This window comes from Sitophilus oryzae, unplaced genomic scaffold, assembly GCF_002938485.1.
Source record: "Sitophilus oryzae breed Bouriz unplaced genomic scaffold, Soryzae_2.0 scaffold_1507_pilon_pilon, whole genome shotgun sequence".
NCBI lineage: Eukaryota > Metazoa > Arthropoda > Insecta > Coleoptera > Curculionidae > Sitophilus > Sitophilus oryzae.
Genome location: NW_022146178.1, coordinates 444731 through 459934, shown reverse-complemented (window position 1 = coordinate 459934; position 15204 = coordinate 444731). Strand labels below are relative to the sequence as shown.

Below are 15204 nucleotides of genomic sequence, written 5' to 3'. Positions count from 1 at the left end.
GTTAGTTATATAAAAATAAAGAAAGTAATTTATTTTTTATGTAGCAACATTAAGCATACGTAGTTAATAAAATATGTATTGAATGAAACTAAAATATGTATTTTTTCAATCGAAAAGCTATTTCACGTGTTACTTTTTTCATATTCAAACAATATACTTATATGTTATAGGGTTTTCTGAATAAAATTTACTTTTGAAATATGAATAGAGGCATTCTAATAATTAATCTCCGACTTTTCTTCACTTGCATGTTGTAATTTCTTGGCTAAATTTATAAATAACTATTGGCCCTTTTATAAATAAATGAACAGCACTCTATCGCCTTTGTAGATAAAATAACTAGATGTTAATGCATATTAATGAACTTTAGGAAAATTTATTCTAAACAATTTTAAAGAGATTGCAAAACCAAATAAAAGAAAAAATAAATAATTTCACTGAAAGCTTCTTAAAAATAAAAAAGAAAAAAATCAGCTAGATAATTTATAAAAAATGTATGCAATATCTTTTGCTGAAAAATACATATTTTTCCAATAAATCTCAAACTGCATTAGCAAAGTAAGTTTAAACTTTAAACTTCTTTGCTGCCACTATTATGAAGTGCATTTTTGCAAACTAAGCGATTCATGGTTGAAACTTTTCAAGCCCCTGATTCTACCCTATAAAGCAAGATTAACCATATACAATATTTTACCATTCTGTCCAAGTTTTAGAGTTAGTTTGTCAATGTAGAAAACGACTTTTTAAATTTTAATTAAAGTCGTTTAATTAAATCCAAAAAAAAAGAAAAAGAAATCCAAGAAATGTGAAGACTTTAGACTTATTAACCTGACGAGTCAAGGACTTAAAGCGTTCCTCTCAGGATAATTCACTGGAGGATCTATAATAAATGTGAAGAAATGAGCGAAGAGACGCAGTTTGGATTTATTAGGAGATTAGGAACTAGAAAAACCTTGTTTTCGTTAAAGCTCTTGGCGCAGAAATGCTATGACTCTTTTTTTTGAGTAGCGAAGAGCACTCGATAATGTAACATGGGGATTTACTTCTAGCAAGGCTACTGGAGATCGGGATAGACAAGAGGATAATTGATACAGTTTTGACCGAATCTTCTGAAGTAACCAAAGAAGTATAACAAGAATGCATTCTGTTACTATGCTCGTTACCGTAGTCTCATTAACTCATCTAAAAAGTTTGATTAGCTTGAGTAATAAATAATAATACTCGTACAAGTTAGACCTTCTGAAGATATCAAAATATTTACTTTATTTTGTAAGAATTTTCACAAATTATTCTTCCTAACACTTTTAGAATAATATTTCTCACCGGCAAACAAACGGCTACTAAAACTAGTCCCAATTTCAAAGTTGGATTTCTCGCGAACCACTTATTAGATTTCGATTAATTTTTTTTAAATTGTAAATTAATTTTTTCTTAACCGATGCCACGTCCGAAATTTTTATTCCGAATTTACTTTGAGCAAATACAGGGTACAACAATAAGACGAAGTTTTTTTGCCCGAAGTTTGTAATACCCTGTAGGGTGCAGCAGCTGTACTGTAGTAGCTATTGCTAAATCAAATTACATTGTAGCCTCATATTTTGTAAGCATTTTGTTTTTTTTTTAATCACGACATTATCTCTATTTGTATTGGAGATACGCTGCTTTAAAACGAACGTCTCGGCAAAACCGCGATTCATCCGTGAAAAGGACTTTAGTCCATTGCTCAATATCCCAATTCACATGTAAACGCGCAAACTGAAGACGTGCTCGACGATGTCTTGGAAGTAGCTGGGGTCCTGTGGCAGGCCTCCTCCTTGCAGACAAGCTGTTTTCTTTTAGTCTTCGTCGGATTGTTCTCTCACTGACTTGAGTTCTACGCATGGCTTGTCGCGGATGTTGATTATGAAACGCTGTAATTCTACGATTTTGTAAAGTATTCAGGACAATAAAGCGGTCGTCAATTGCATTTGTCTTCCGTTTTCTTCCGGAGCCCACTTGCGGATTCCAGGCGTTGTTTATCGGACACATAACGTTGATTTGGGCCATCCACAATTAAAGCCACAATACGAGCAACATCCGTCACAGATAATGGCATTTTTTAATTTGACAACGTTGTTGTCATATTGCAAATACTCATAAATCCGTTTTCGCCTATTGTAGCGTTTTTTAAACAACTACCACTGCGAACGGCAGCTTTTCATCGGAGAGCAGTCGTGGATAAGGTATTTCACTGGAAAGAAAACTAATTAAGAACAATAAACAAAAAAATAGATATTGGGCGCCAGGCATGTACAGAGAAAGAAAACACAGTTGTATATTACTTAAAACTAATGACTATATTTATTCATGATGAATTCTGATGGTAAATAGCATTGTACAATTTTAATAATTATTATAGTGGTTATTTGTTGAGTAAAACTATGTATGTAAATAATATTAAATATGTTCTATGAAAAGACTATGAAAAAATACAATGCGTGTAACGTTATAGAAAATATAAGAAAAGTAGCATTACTTTATTTAAATTGTTAAATTTTATGTGGTGTTAAATCTGATGTGTTGCAACCTGTAGATTCTAGAATCTATGTCTCGTTATTCATCTGTTAATATAGCGTAATAATAATATCTATAGAAAGTAATACTATTACAAGGCGTAATATAATGAAACCTAAAATCTAAATCACATTGTAACTACTGAATCGACATAAATGTTCTTAATAATCTAACCACTAAATATAGTCTGTACGATATTATTTAAACTGTATGTTACTGTCTAAAACTGAAAATATTTTAGATGTTAAATGTAAAACTAGAACTTAAATATACACTTAGCTGTTCTTTTATGTAACCTTGCTTCGAACAGTAGCAGCGTGAGGTGGTCCAGCATCTCTGTACTGTCTGTCGGCGATCCTGTTGGCCAAAACAACAACAGGGGCCAGATTGAGGACACCATGAATCACTACAGCCGTAGCTACTGACTAGGCTTAGAAATGAGAGTGAAGCAGCATGGGACTCAAGCTACATCCACGCTGTGGCACTTAGATGTAAGAAAAAATCGTTTTTACTGGGGACACTCGTCCACAGGACATCTGTACATAAGACACTACCCGTACCTTGGAAATAGTCCGTACCTTGGACGCAGTCCGTACCTTGGAAATAGTCCATACCTTGGAAATAGTCCATACCTTGGACACAGTCCGTACCTTGGACACAGTCCGTACCTTGGATACAGTCCGTACCTTGGACACAGTCCGTACCTTGGACCCTCGAAATACTTCCGAGGGCTCAATAAATAATAAACAACATGTCCTTTCTTCCATGTGACATTCTGGAGGACAAAAGAAAAGGGACGCCAACGTGCCAGCAAAACACAAATACAAGTTGGGACATCCGTAACTCTACCCTGTAGCCTCGAAATAGCAGCTGATTCAAATTATACAGCAATACTTAAATAATCACTATTTCCAAAAGCTGGGATACAACAGAGCGTCAAAACAAAGTGAGGTTAAGCACGGAGAGTTGACAGAAGCGATGTTGACAGCGCGCGCCTCCACAGAATAGTAACAGGGTTGTGTCGAACGATAACAGGGTTGGCGACTAGGGAACGTAAAAATTACGCGTCAAATAAACTATCCGGCCTGAACGAGAGGGAATCCGGTGATGATAGGCCAGACATCATATATTATATTTAAAAAAGACATGTAATGAACTAAAAACGTTACACTATGTTGCCTTGATTATTTATACATAAAACTTTCTGCCTGCGAAGCATTTTTCCCAGACGTTCGTTTAAAAAAGCATATCTCCAATACAAACAGAGATAGTGTCGTGATTAAAAAAATAAAATGTTCACGAAAGATGAGGCTACAATGTAATTTGATTTAACAATAGCTACTACAGCTGCTGCACCCTACAGGGTGTTTCAAAATCTGGGCAAAAAACTTCGTCTTATTGTTATTATGCCTTATTATTGTGCCCTGTATATGCTCAAAATAAATTCGGAATAAAAATTTTCGACGTAGCATCCGTTAAGAAGGAATTAATTTACAATTAAAAAAATTATCGAAATCTAGTGAGTGAGTTGCGAGAAATCCAACTTAATTCGCTATTTAAACTTGTATATTATTTGTTTAGTCCGCTGTTTACAGTATTCTCCCATGGTGGCAGCACCGCGGCACCGGCGGAAAAGATTTGATTGATTGAATTTTGGTTTAAATTAACTTTGATTGAATTTTCATGTAAGTATTGGTATATATTTTATTTTTTTTTTGTTCCTACCATTCCAAAATACCTTCACTTCCTCTAATTAAATAATAAACAGCTTAAAAAATGTTGCAGGCCATTTTTAATCCAATTAAAAGAAAATCACATAAAAGAACAAACAGAAAAAATCTATACCATGCTAACTGTATCTCCAATACTGTATATACGCAATATTTCCATTTCCATCTTAAGACTTACCTACAAATCCAGCTGTGCCGCCTGCGGGGCTGGGACGCGGGCGACGGGGGCACCAGCAGATGGCTGCCCCCCTCGGGGGGACCCAGCCTCACCTCGGGGATCTTCAGCTCCCGCGCCCCCTCGCTCATTTTAGCGAAGGGGGCGACGACTGGGGGCGGACTGAGTGCGGAGCCGAGCCGGCCGAGCTGAGCCGCGTCGCATCTCGTGCGGATTTCCGAACCGCGCGTATTAGGTGCGGCTTACCTACCCTAAGCACTAAGGACGCACATTGGGGTGCTTAAAGGAGCTGGTTTATTATGGCGGGTTATGAAAGGTTGTCGTAAATGTTAGCCTAGAAAAAAAGAAGTTATGTTGAAGCTACGTTGGATGTAGATCTCGATGTTAAATCAGATTTTGAGTAGTTTTTAATTTTGCTTGTTTAATATATAATCAAGTCAAGATAGAGTAGTAATCATAAACTTTTTATTGTAGAATAAAATACACATTTTAAAGTATCCCTTATCAGATTACTGTTTGTTGGATATTTTTTTGTTTCTTTAAAGTAGTAATCATAGTTATAATCAAAGATATCTGACATAATTTTCAACAAAAATTATTGATGATAAATTTCTGCTGATTGTGTTAGATCTACGATTTGTGTTTGAAAACGAAGTATGTTATTATTGTTTTTAATGCTTTTTTGGGTGCCTATAGGAACGGCGCGGCGCGGCGTACTAAATATACCATGCTGGCAACTCTTACTTTTGGGTCTGTATTTACATGTGTGAAAGTGTAGCGAGAGTGAATGCGACAGTATGCCGTTGCGGCGTTGCCACATTTTTCCGGTACGTCTTTCCCTATCAAGTAAAGTAACGATCGTAAACCGCTTACTTTTATTTTTTTTTCCAAAAGATAAGTAGATAAAATCATTGGATATGTTTCTGAGCATCTGAAATGGAATTAGAAAGATATCGTTAAGGTGTCCATTTTTTTTATAACGATAAAACGTCAGTAATCGCGATAATTTAAAAACTCAAAACCAAATTTTTTAACACAACACGCGATAACTCAAGAACCACTTTAGATATTGAAACTTCTTTTTATTTTTAAATTTCGGATCTTTTACAAGATATTTAGATAAGAAAAATTCGATATGTTTGTTTTTTTTCATTCAAAAATTAAAAAAAAAACATCCATTTACTTTTAGTGCATAGTAATTTTCAGCAATCGTGTAACTTTTTTATTTATAAAGATTTTCACATACTATCTGAAAAGAAAATAAGCAGAAATATTAAGAAAGTTTTTGAAAAAAAACTACATTCAATTTCTAATGGATAATGGAGATATCGATTTTTGAATTGAGAGTTCTAATAGCGCGACCACTGTCGAATAACAACTCAATTCCACTTATTTTTACTTGTTTTTACTAGCACCAGTCTGTGGGAGCACTTGTCTTGCTAGCACAGACCGGTGCTGGCAAGACGACTTCAAGTTTTTAGAGTAAAGTGCCCGAAAAAGCCCACTATGTTGGAGCGAAACGTCGCATAAAAAAAAGTTTTCCATCTTTCAATAATTATAAAACCTCATGCCCAAGAAAGAAAAAAACTATATAGATATAAACTAATGGTTAAAGAAAAGAAAAAACAATTACACTATTCTATTCAGAGTGTCATTATCTATGGTTATATACAGGGTGTTTCAAAACAAATGCGAAAAACTTCAGCAGGCGATTTCTTGTTCAAAATAAAGGGTAGTTTGCTTCATAAACGTTGGGTCAAAAGTCAACCATTAGGGAGATATCGCGGTACAAAGATGGCGGAAAAATAATGTTTTTATTTTTTATCTTGAAAACGAAAAGAGATAGACTAATGGAATTTTATGGGAGCATTTCTGTTATGAAAACACACTTTCTTGTAATTTTTCACTTTTTAAAATGAGTGGAAGGGGTTGAAATAAACTACCCCTATCATTCTTGTTATCGAAATTTAAAGAAATATCTTATCAAACACATGCAAAAAAATTAATTTGGATAGCTTGGTTTGTTTAGAAACTTTTTTATCTCTTGTGTTTTTTTGATAAAACTCACCGATTTGAAATTAAAAAATAAAAAGTAAAGCATTACATGTCAGGACAAAAGACATTTTTAGATAAAGAATCTAGTGGGCTGCTCTAATTTTTTTAGGAAAAAATCTAGTGGGCCGCTGTCACTTTTTAGGTTGTTTCTAATATTATTTTATTGACATTACTCTACTGCAATACATTATTATCTAGATTCTTATTATTATCGCTATTATCATTAGATTCTTTATCTAAAAATGTTTTTTTATCCTGACATGTAATGCTTTACATTTTATTTTTTAATTTCAAATCGGCGAGTTTTATCAAAGAAACACAAGAGATAAAAAAGTTTCTAAATAAACCAAGCTATCTAAATTAATTTTTTTGCATGTGTTTGATAAGATTTTTTTTAAATTTCGTTAACAAGAATTATAAGGGTAGTTTATTTCAACCCCTTCCACTCATTTTAAAAAAGTGAAAAAATTACCAGAAAGTATGTTTTCATAACAGTAATGCTTCCATAAAATTTCATTAGTCTATCGTTTTTCGTTTTCAAGATAAAAAATAAAAACATTATTTTTCCGCCATTTTTGTACCGCGATATCTCCCTAATGGTTGACTTTCGACCCAATGTTTATAAAGCAAACTACCCTTTATTTTGAACAAGGAATCACCCCCTCAAGTTTTTCGCATTTGTTTTGAAACACCCTGTATATATAAGAATATACCGAGGGTGCTATTTAAAAATCTAAAGTTGCAGTCATTTTCGGTGAAATAGGAAGTGACCAAAAACAATTGAATACGCCAATCAATCCTAATTTATGTCATATATACTAACATACCAAATCTCGTTATTCTATCTAAAAAAATAAAAAAGTTATAGGGGTGAGTCACTTTTGAGGCGCACCCGGTATATGGGTCTTCTACTTTCTTTGTACTGGTATAGTCGTGTCTGAATGTGTTTTGTTTTTTTGGTTCTTACATTATCAGCATGGGAGTGTTTGTTTTGACTTAAAACAGTATAAGTTGAAAATGACAACTGGAAATTCAAGGTAAGAAAAAATCGAGGTAAATCAAAGGAGACTTTTTTCTTTAACCGTAACTAAACTTATTTTCTTTTATTTTAGAAAAGACAAAACGACCTACCCTCGTACGCTCTCGGAAATGATCTACTAACTAAAACCCATTTAAACCGTTGCCGAAATGAATTTACGTGCAGCGACAGTTTAAAAACAAATTTTCCTCGATGCGTCGTCGCTCGGTGAAAAACTGGCCATCAACTGGTACGGCTGCGGCAACAGGAACGTTCCACTGCGAGCGAATGAATTTTCCAGCCAACGATTTATTAATCACGGGCGGGATCTTTTACCGCTCTCGTTCGCCTCCAGCACGTATTTCGGCCACAGATTATATTTTTTTCGTGTTTACACACATGGCAGGTTATAATATGTCGAGCGAATGAAAAAAGGAAATGCTTACCTGAATCTATTTAGTTGATTTAGGTCGGCATATAAAAATATTTTGTTTCTTTTACTGTCTTTTGATGCTTTCTTTTTTAGACAGATGTCACTTGTTTTGTCATTATTCAATTCATTATTCGAATTCTCAGAATGTTGTTTCTTAAAATAAAATTTTAATCAATCACAATTGTTTACCTCCATCATTTACCGGATTAATGATACAGAAATTACAGCTCAATTACAAATAATTCATTATTTATAGTGATTTACTGTAATTTTATTTAATTATACGAATATGTATATGAAAATGCGAGTTACTAACTCTAAATTCTAATGAGGAAGATGCATATATTTTATTTTTCGCCAGAAACTGTTCAATTTATTAGAATAAATATGTGTAAATGCAAAAAATCTTTTTTCTTGAAAGCAGTACCACAATTTTATAAAACGAGCCATTAAAATACTGTGGATAACACAAACGACGCCTCGCGAATTGAAACGATATTCTATTGGTCTGACGTCACCCGCCGTTCTCGTCGACGCGCGATGGCCAGTAGCAGCCAGACGTGTTCCGTTTATGTACGTATTTAGGTGGCGTACTAAGACATTTTTGTTGCTTTTAGCGTTGATTGAAGGAGCTTTTTATGCTTTTTTGTGCAGTTATTATTTGTATGTTCTGAGAATTTTTTAAGTAATGGCAGATTTCGGGTTTGTAAAAGCACAATCAGATAACTTGCCAAAAGCCGATGCTTTTATGTTGGCTGCTTTTATAAATACAAATTCTCAATTTATTGGTGCTGAATTACGAGGAAAAAAACAGAGAGGTATGTAACATTTATTCTTTGTAGTACTAAGGCATATTTAAGTATAAGTAGGTACCTACTGTTACGAACTTTTATATAGTTATAAATTAATGTTATAAACTTATTTTTCAGATCAGGTAGGGAGACGTATGGAGATAATGCTGTAGGTTATATCCTTATTATTATTATTTTTTGTTTTATGCCATTTTTTAGTAAATGACGTCTATAAATTGACCTTGGCAAAATTATCATTGATTGTCATTACCCAACCGTCTTTGAAGCCGTTTTTTTTTCGAGCACACAATATCATCTGTTCATTTCAAAATAAATACAATAATAATAAACTTTCCTAAGTAGAGAACCGATATTTATTAATAAAATATTCAATAATTTTCTCATTTGATACACTTTAATTGTAAATCAATAAAAATGTAATTTCCGTTGTATGAGTATGCATTTTTAGCAAGCAGTTTATAAATTTAAAAATATTTCCAACAATCAAGAACGGTAATTAATAACGTCTGCCTTCTCCTGTTCATAACTCTTTATCTCTTTATATTCATTATTTATATAAAAAAAAAAACTTAAATTACGCCATTGTAACTTGAATAAAGTCATTAATTCTTACTATTCTTCCTGCATCTTAATGCTAATCCATTAAATATATTGTAATTATAATTAACACTTAAAAATATCATTTTACATAACTTTCACAAGAGACATTATTAAGGAAATTCATTTTCAGATGTTTAAGATGGGATTTAAAATATTTAAAGCCCAAAGCTATATTTGTAGAATGTGTTATAACGCCACCCTGGGTGAAAAAGTTTATAATGAGAACTCAGATTCACCAGGTTCCGTTACAAATAGGTTCCAGCTAGCTCAGTAAATAATTAAGTAAAATATATATGCACAGAACAAGAGATATCAAAAGGGAGGTGTATGGAAAAAGTGTACTGATTGAAAAGTCCAAAATGTACTGGATTCGTTTAATAAATATTAAATTTAAAGTTAAAACAAATTGCCAAGATCTATCATAAAATGTAGCAAATATTTAAATACGAAATAATGAAATATATATATATATATACTAGTAAAAATGAACTATCCGTAAAATAAATTAAATCATGAATAGTATCACAAAATATTGTTGTGACTAAACTGTGAACAACCCTGGTACGTATTTGTGATTATGATTAAATGTCTATAAAGAATAAAATGAAATTTAAATGTAAAAATCCCCTAGTATACCAAGTTCACACACGATCGTATATTTAATGTAATAAATTTTAATCAATCATAAACGCAATAAAATAAGAGATGATTAAGGTCTTATCTGTCATCCAGTGGTCGTTCCAGTCAGTCCATGAGAAAATCCAGATTGCCGGTCTTCAGTGTCACAGTGGCATTCCTCGTCACAGTGGCATTCACGTCACAATGACATTAGTTGCAGTACCAATCCAGTACAAAAAAAATGATAAAAATCTTAAGCTAAACCGTAATCATCACTAAGAGCCAAGGAACAAGAACCCTAAAATGTGATCTATTTTAGTGACACGTTCTAGTTTGGACATAGTAAAATACCTTTCCACCATGCGGACCTTCCAAGACAAGATGGCGTCTCAACGCATGTTACTCCATGGAAAAGGGTTCCTTAACTGTCCTCGTACTCATCCCAGTACGTCCACGCACCCATCTACAACTCCTGTCCTCTAAAATAAATAGTTGTAGAAGACAGTGGCGTGTCGTATAGGGGGCCAGGGGGGGCGAACGCCCCCTCCGCCCCTATGAGCTTAGCGCCTCTGGCGCCCTTTGGAGAAAAAATAGAAAAACTAAATTTAACGCAAAAAGAAACGGTGCCCTACCGTGCCCTTAACTCTTCAAGATAAAAAAATGACGTATATATTTCTCACATTTTATTTTTGTTTTTTTAATGTTTACTTATATTTAATAATTTAAATCTCTAATGAAGTAGGCGTATACGTACGAAAGTTTTCATATGGGTAGGAAACTACGCTAACGCTAGACCATTGTCTATAAATAAAAATACAATGGCTAGACATAACGTTGCGCCGGTGCCGCCAAAGAAGAAGACGAAAGCAGTCGCGATGGAAATATATTCGAGGAATCACCGACCGAAATATAATCGATTATAATGAAGTTCTGAATAAAATTAATATATTGTCCAATCACTTGCAAAAGGTTAATATTAACTTATGTAACAGCTGCTCATATGATTACTGCGGTAACTAAAGATCTCAAATCATTAAGAAGTGAAAGATATTTTGAAAATTTTAAAAAACAGGCTACTATTTTGGCAAATAAATGCAATACGTCAACATCATTTTCCACAAAAAGACAAAGAAGAATAAAAAAAAATCATGATGAAATACAGAATGATTACCTACATCAAAATTCTGAAGATAATTTCAAGATATCAGTGCTTTATGGTACTTTAGACATTTTAACTGGTACTCTAGAGAATCGATTTGAAGACTTCCTTAATATATGCCAAAAAAAAATAATTGTTTATTGGATATGGACATCAATGATGACAATTTAAAATGTCTTATACTGTACCAAGCGGATGTTAAACCTTTTTAGTTGACGAATATAAACATTTTTGCAGTCTATTAGAAGAAATTAATGCTGATGACAACAAACTTGCACCTGACTGACCTGACGAATATTTATCATTTTTAATTTCCAATGACCTAGAGTCTTCATATCCATCTTTATGTGCATTACTGAGGATTTTTTACACTATAGCCGATAGCCACCAACAATGCTGGTGCAGAACGATCTTTCAGTAGGTTAAGAAGAATTAATAATTACCAGAGGTGCACCAGCACACAAGATAGAACCAATTATTTATCACTTCTAAGTATTGAAGCAGACACAGCCCAGGATCTAAATATAGACGAAATAATTCATTCTTTTAAATCGGTTAAAACAAGACGCTTGCATCTTTGAAATAACTGTTTTTTATACTAACTTTTTTAATAAACAAATTTATAATTAAAAAAAATAAAAGTTTTCATGTAGTCTTTTAAAAAGGAAGTTTGTAATTTATTTGATCCTTTATTGATCATTGCGCCCCTTAAGGTCTTCGCCCCCTCCGCCCTTTTATCCACGACACGCTACTGGTAGAAGAGAACCTTACACCTAAGAATGTCTCTTACCCAACCAACAAAGATATCCCTTTTCAAGGTTTCCCCGGAATTCCAACTACACAGGCCAAGCTCAATTTCTTGCCAATCGGTCTTCTCGACCCTCAATGAATTCCAAGACCGTAATTCTACTGAACAATCCCAATATGGAACGGCGACCAGCCAAAATTTCACTAGAATTTCTTTTATTTTCGGCAGAGATCAGAAGGCTTCCCTTGCTTTCACCAAGATGGTTCAAAGTCGAAAAAGGACGCGTGTTTGCAAAATCCGCAAAAGACGCTGGACTCCAATATACCAACCCAAAATCCAACACTGGCAACCAGTAAAAGAAAAGACCCAAAATAAAATTTGATGTAAAATTTTATTTAATGCATACGGATTGAGTGAAACATTTTATTACATCATAGTAAAATCATAATAATCCCTATATGAACATAATATCTTCGGAAAATTATTAATACATTTTCCGATCATATATAAAACCGTTTAAAAAGATCGAAAATCCAATTTACAAGATCCATCTGTCAAACTTCAGCGACGGTGTCATACGATCAGCTGACAATTGAAACGTCAGTCTGTAAATCGTAATATAAACAAGATGAAATTTAGGGAAAAATCAACTATAATCAGGTAAAATCAATTTATTACACACAGGAAAAATACATAATAAAATCCTTAACCCATATGTATATTGCAGACCCAACATTCCCACTTGTTGCGTTGAAAACAGACAAAAGATAATCACATCAAGTCTATGTTCAAGAATCCTCCGAAGAAATATGCCAAGAAAATTATCCTAACACAAGCATAAGTCTAAATAAAGAATTAGTAACCACTGTAGAAAGAAAGGTAGGTTTTAAACAGACAAATTGATATTTTATTAATGAGGTTTTATATTACAGTTATCGGGGACAACTCCATCCCAAGAAATTGTTGTGGTGAAGAGATTTAATAGATAAGATATTATTAGAAGTTATATGTACAGTTAAGAAGTAAGCTAATTAAACGTTATTATTCAAGTTATTCAAGAACATTATATAGATCTTAATAATTTAAAATTAATTAAACAAGTCTCAAATTACAGGCAATTAGATGCATATGAAAGCATCAGAATTAATAAATGTAAAGATAGTATGAACAGAGTCAACGGTCCAATTCCTTCAAGTTCTTTGTTCCTACTACTCCAGTGGCGGAAATTAACTGTTACGCTAAGTGGGCTCTGACTCGGTTGGCTAGATTTTGCCATGCCCACTCGGTACATACTGGGCGAGTATATAAACGCTCAACTTGTAGATTGTACTTTAGTTTATAATCATCTGCTGATGATGCTAACATGGTTAGCGAAACGCGCGTCCAGTGTAAAAGTAAAAGTGTTTTGGTGTATTGTTGTGATTTAGTGTAAGTTTATTTTGATGGTGTTGCCATGCGATTTTGGTCATAGCCTACTATCGGCACAACCTACGTGATTTATTACTGTTGTCTTAGAGTGTTACAGAAAAAAATACATTAGAATTAGGAAAAATATAAAATTCCGGATACTTTGTAGACGGACTATATATAAAAACATTTGAATTTTATATATTGCCTAAAATCGAATCGCAGAATGCCTTAATGTTATACTTTGCCGGTAATAATAATAATATAATTATATTGCTTACTCCATCAATATATTAATATTTTTGAAGTGAAACATCTTTACGCGCGTTAGGAATAAAAATTCAAGGCTATGACACACAAGTTAGCATCAGGAAAAGTGGTAACAATCGGAGGTTAGGACGGAACGTCGTAACTCGGGCCCTATGTGAGCTAGGGGACTGAAACTTGGAATGTAGATGGAGCTCAAGGAGCCTCATGATATTTTGAGGACGTTTCGTGCAGTACAAAACCCCATCATCAATGAATCAATCTACAAATCAAAAAATCGTACGATTTAAATGAAATTTGGTATGTCGATAGATTGGACCAAGGCCAACTTACATTCTACAACTACAACCCATACAGCACGTCCAAATGAAATTACGTTTCTACAAGGGAGACACATGAGAAACAAAATAGGTATGTTGAAGTGAACCTAAGTGTTCATCTAGTTCTAACATATACATATGAGATATACGCAGGTTTATATTGATAGAATTGTGTGATACAGTGTTAACTAGTTGTATACCGTATGCACTCAAGATTCTAAAGAGTTTTTTGTAACGTAACAAATAATTATTAAAATGATGAAATCTGACGTCGGTATATGAGACATACAATGTATAAGTCATATTTATGTGTGATACTTCGTATCATAGTTGTGCCTATAGTACACACCTTGTAAAAATGTTACGTATACACATAGTATTAATATCTATATAGACACTTTGTAATAGTGTACTGTTGTGTCTACATTCTAGCATGAAATGAAGGTGTGCGCACGCGCGGATTGCCTCAGCGTAGACACACCGACCAAGTGTATCTTATATGTCCTCTCTCCTTTCTCCTTTCTAGGAGTGGTATGTGTTAGCGGCCATTATTGTTTTATCATTCGGAAGTTCTATATAAATGTTCTGTTTGTGTGTAGTTTAAAAGAGATTTTAAGGTAAGCACAAGTTTTTAATTACCTTGTTACACCTTCCTAAGAGTATTATTAATATTTTAGCAGCGACTCTTCCCTTACTCGATACCCAATTTACCAAATTTTGACTCCAATGAATGAAAACTCCAAATATTCTCGTATAATGATAAAGAGGTTAGCTTTGCAATATATTTTTTTTTAATTCGGAAATAATAAAAATCTAAATGGACCAGAGAAAGAAAGATTTAAACACTTCAAAGAACTTCTTACACTGATATTCGGTAAGTTATTGATGGATCTATATACAGATATGTTTAATATTCAATAATCAGTTTCATTTAAAATTGAGTGAGATTGTTAATCTGAAAATAAAATACAACAAAGTCCAACAGAGTGCTCGATGAATGAGTATGCTAACAAACCAACTGTTTGGAGGGAAAAGAGGAGAAAAAAATGACTAAACGAGGTCGACCAAATCGTGGTGATATACCAGTGTTTACCATTTTAGTATGTTGTTTACTAGGTACTTATATTTTTAATACATTTTGATACAAATTCTGTTCTTTTACAGTGTTTTCTTACTTCTGGTTTCTGCAGCGTAAATAATTATTATTATTGTGTTATTTGCCCTATTGCGTTCCATGATATAAAGAAATATAAGAATTTTATTTTTTAACCACTTAGTCCATTTTATGGAAGAAAAATTGTACATTTAA

At 33.4% G+C, this 15204-nt stretch overlaps 1 protein-coding gene and 1 long non-coding RNA gene across 2 annotated transcripts in view; both read right to left on the bottom strand.

The window, feature by feature from the left end:
• Positions 1–4778, bottom strand: part of LOC115878260 (cAMP-specific 3',5'-cyclic phosphodiesterase) — a 743109-nt gene extending 738331 nt beyond the window's left edge. The window contains exon 1 of the mRNA XM_030894688.1: positions 4462–4778. Within this exon, the coding sequence (XP_030750548.1) occupies positions 4462–4589 (128 nt within the window). The 5' untranslated portion in view covers positions 4590–4778. The remainder of the gene's footprint in view (positions 1–4461) is intronic.
• A 5529-nt stretch (positions 4779–10307) lies between these two features.
• Positions 10308–12337, bottom strand: LOC115878263. Its single transcript, XR_004049485.1, has 2 exons — positions 11944–12337; positions 10308–10473 (listed from the first exon to the last, which is right to left on the bottom strand). It is a non-coding gene; the product is annotated as an uncharacterized LOC115878263 (long non-coding RNA).
• Positions 12338–15204: the final 2867 nt, after the last annotated feature.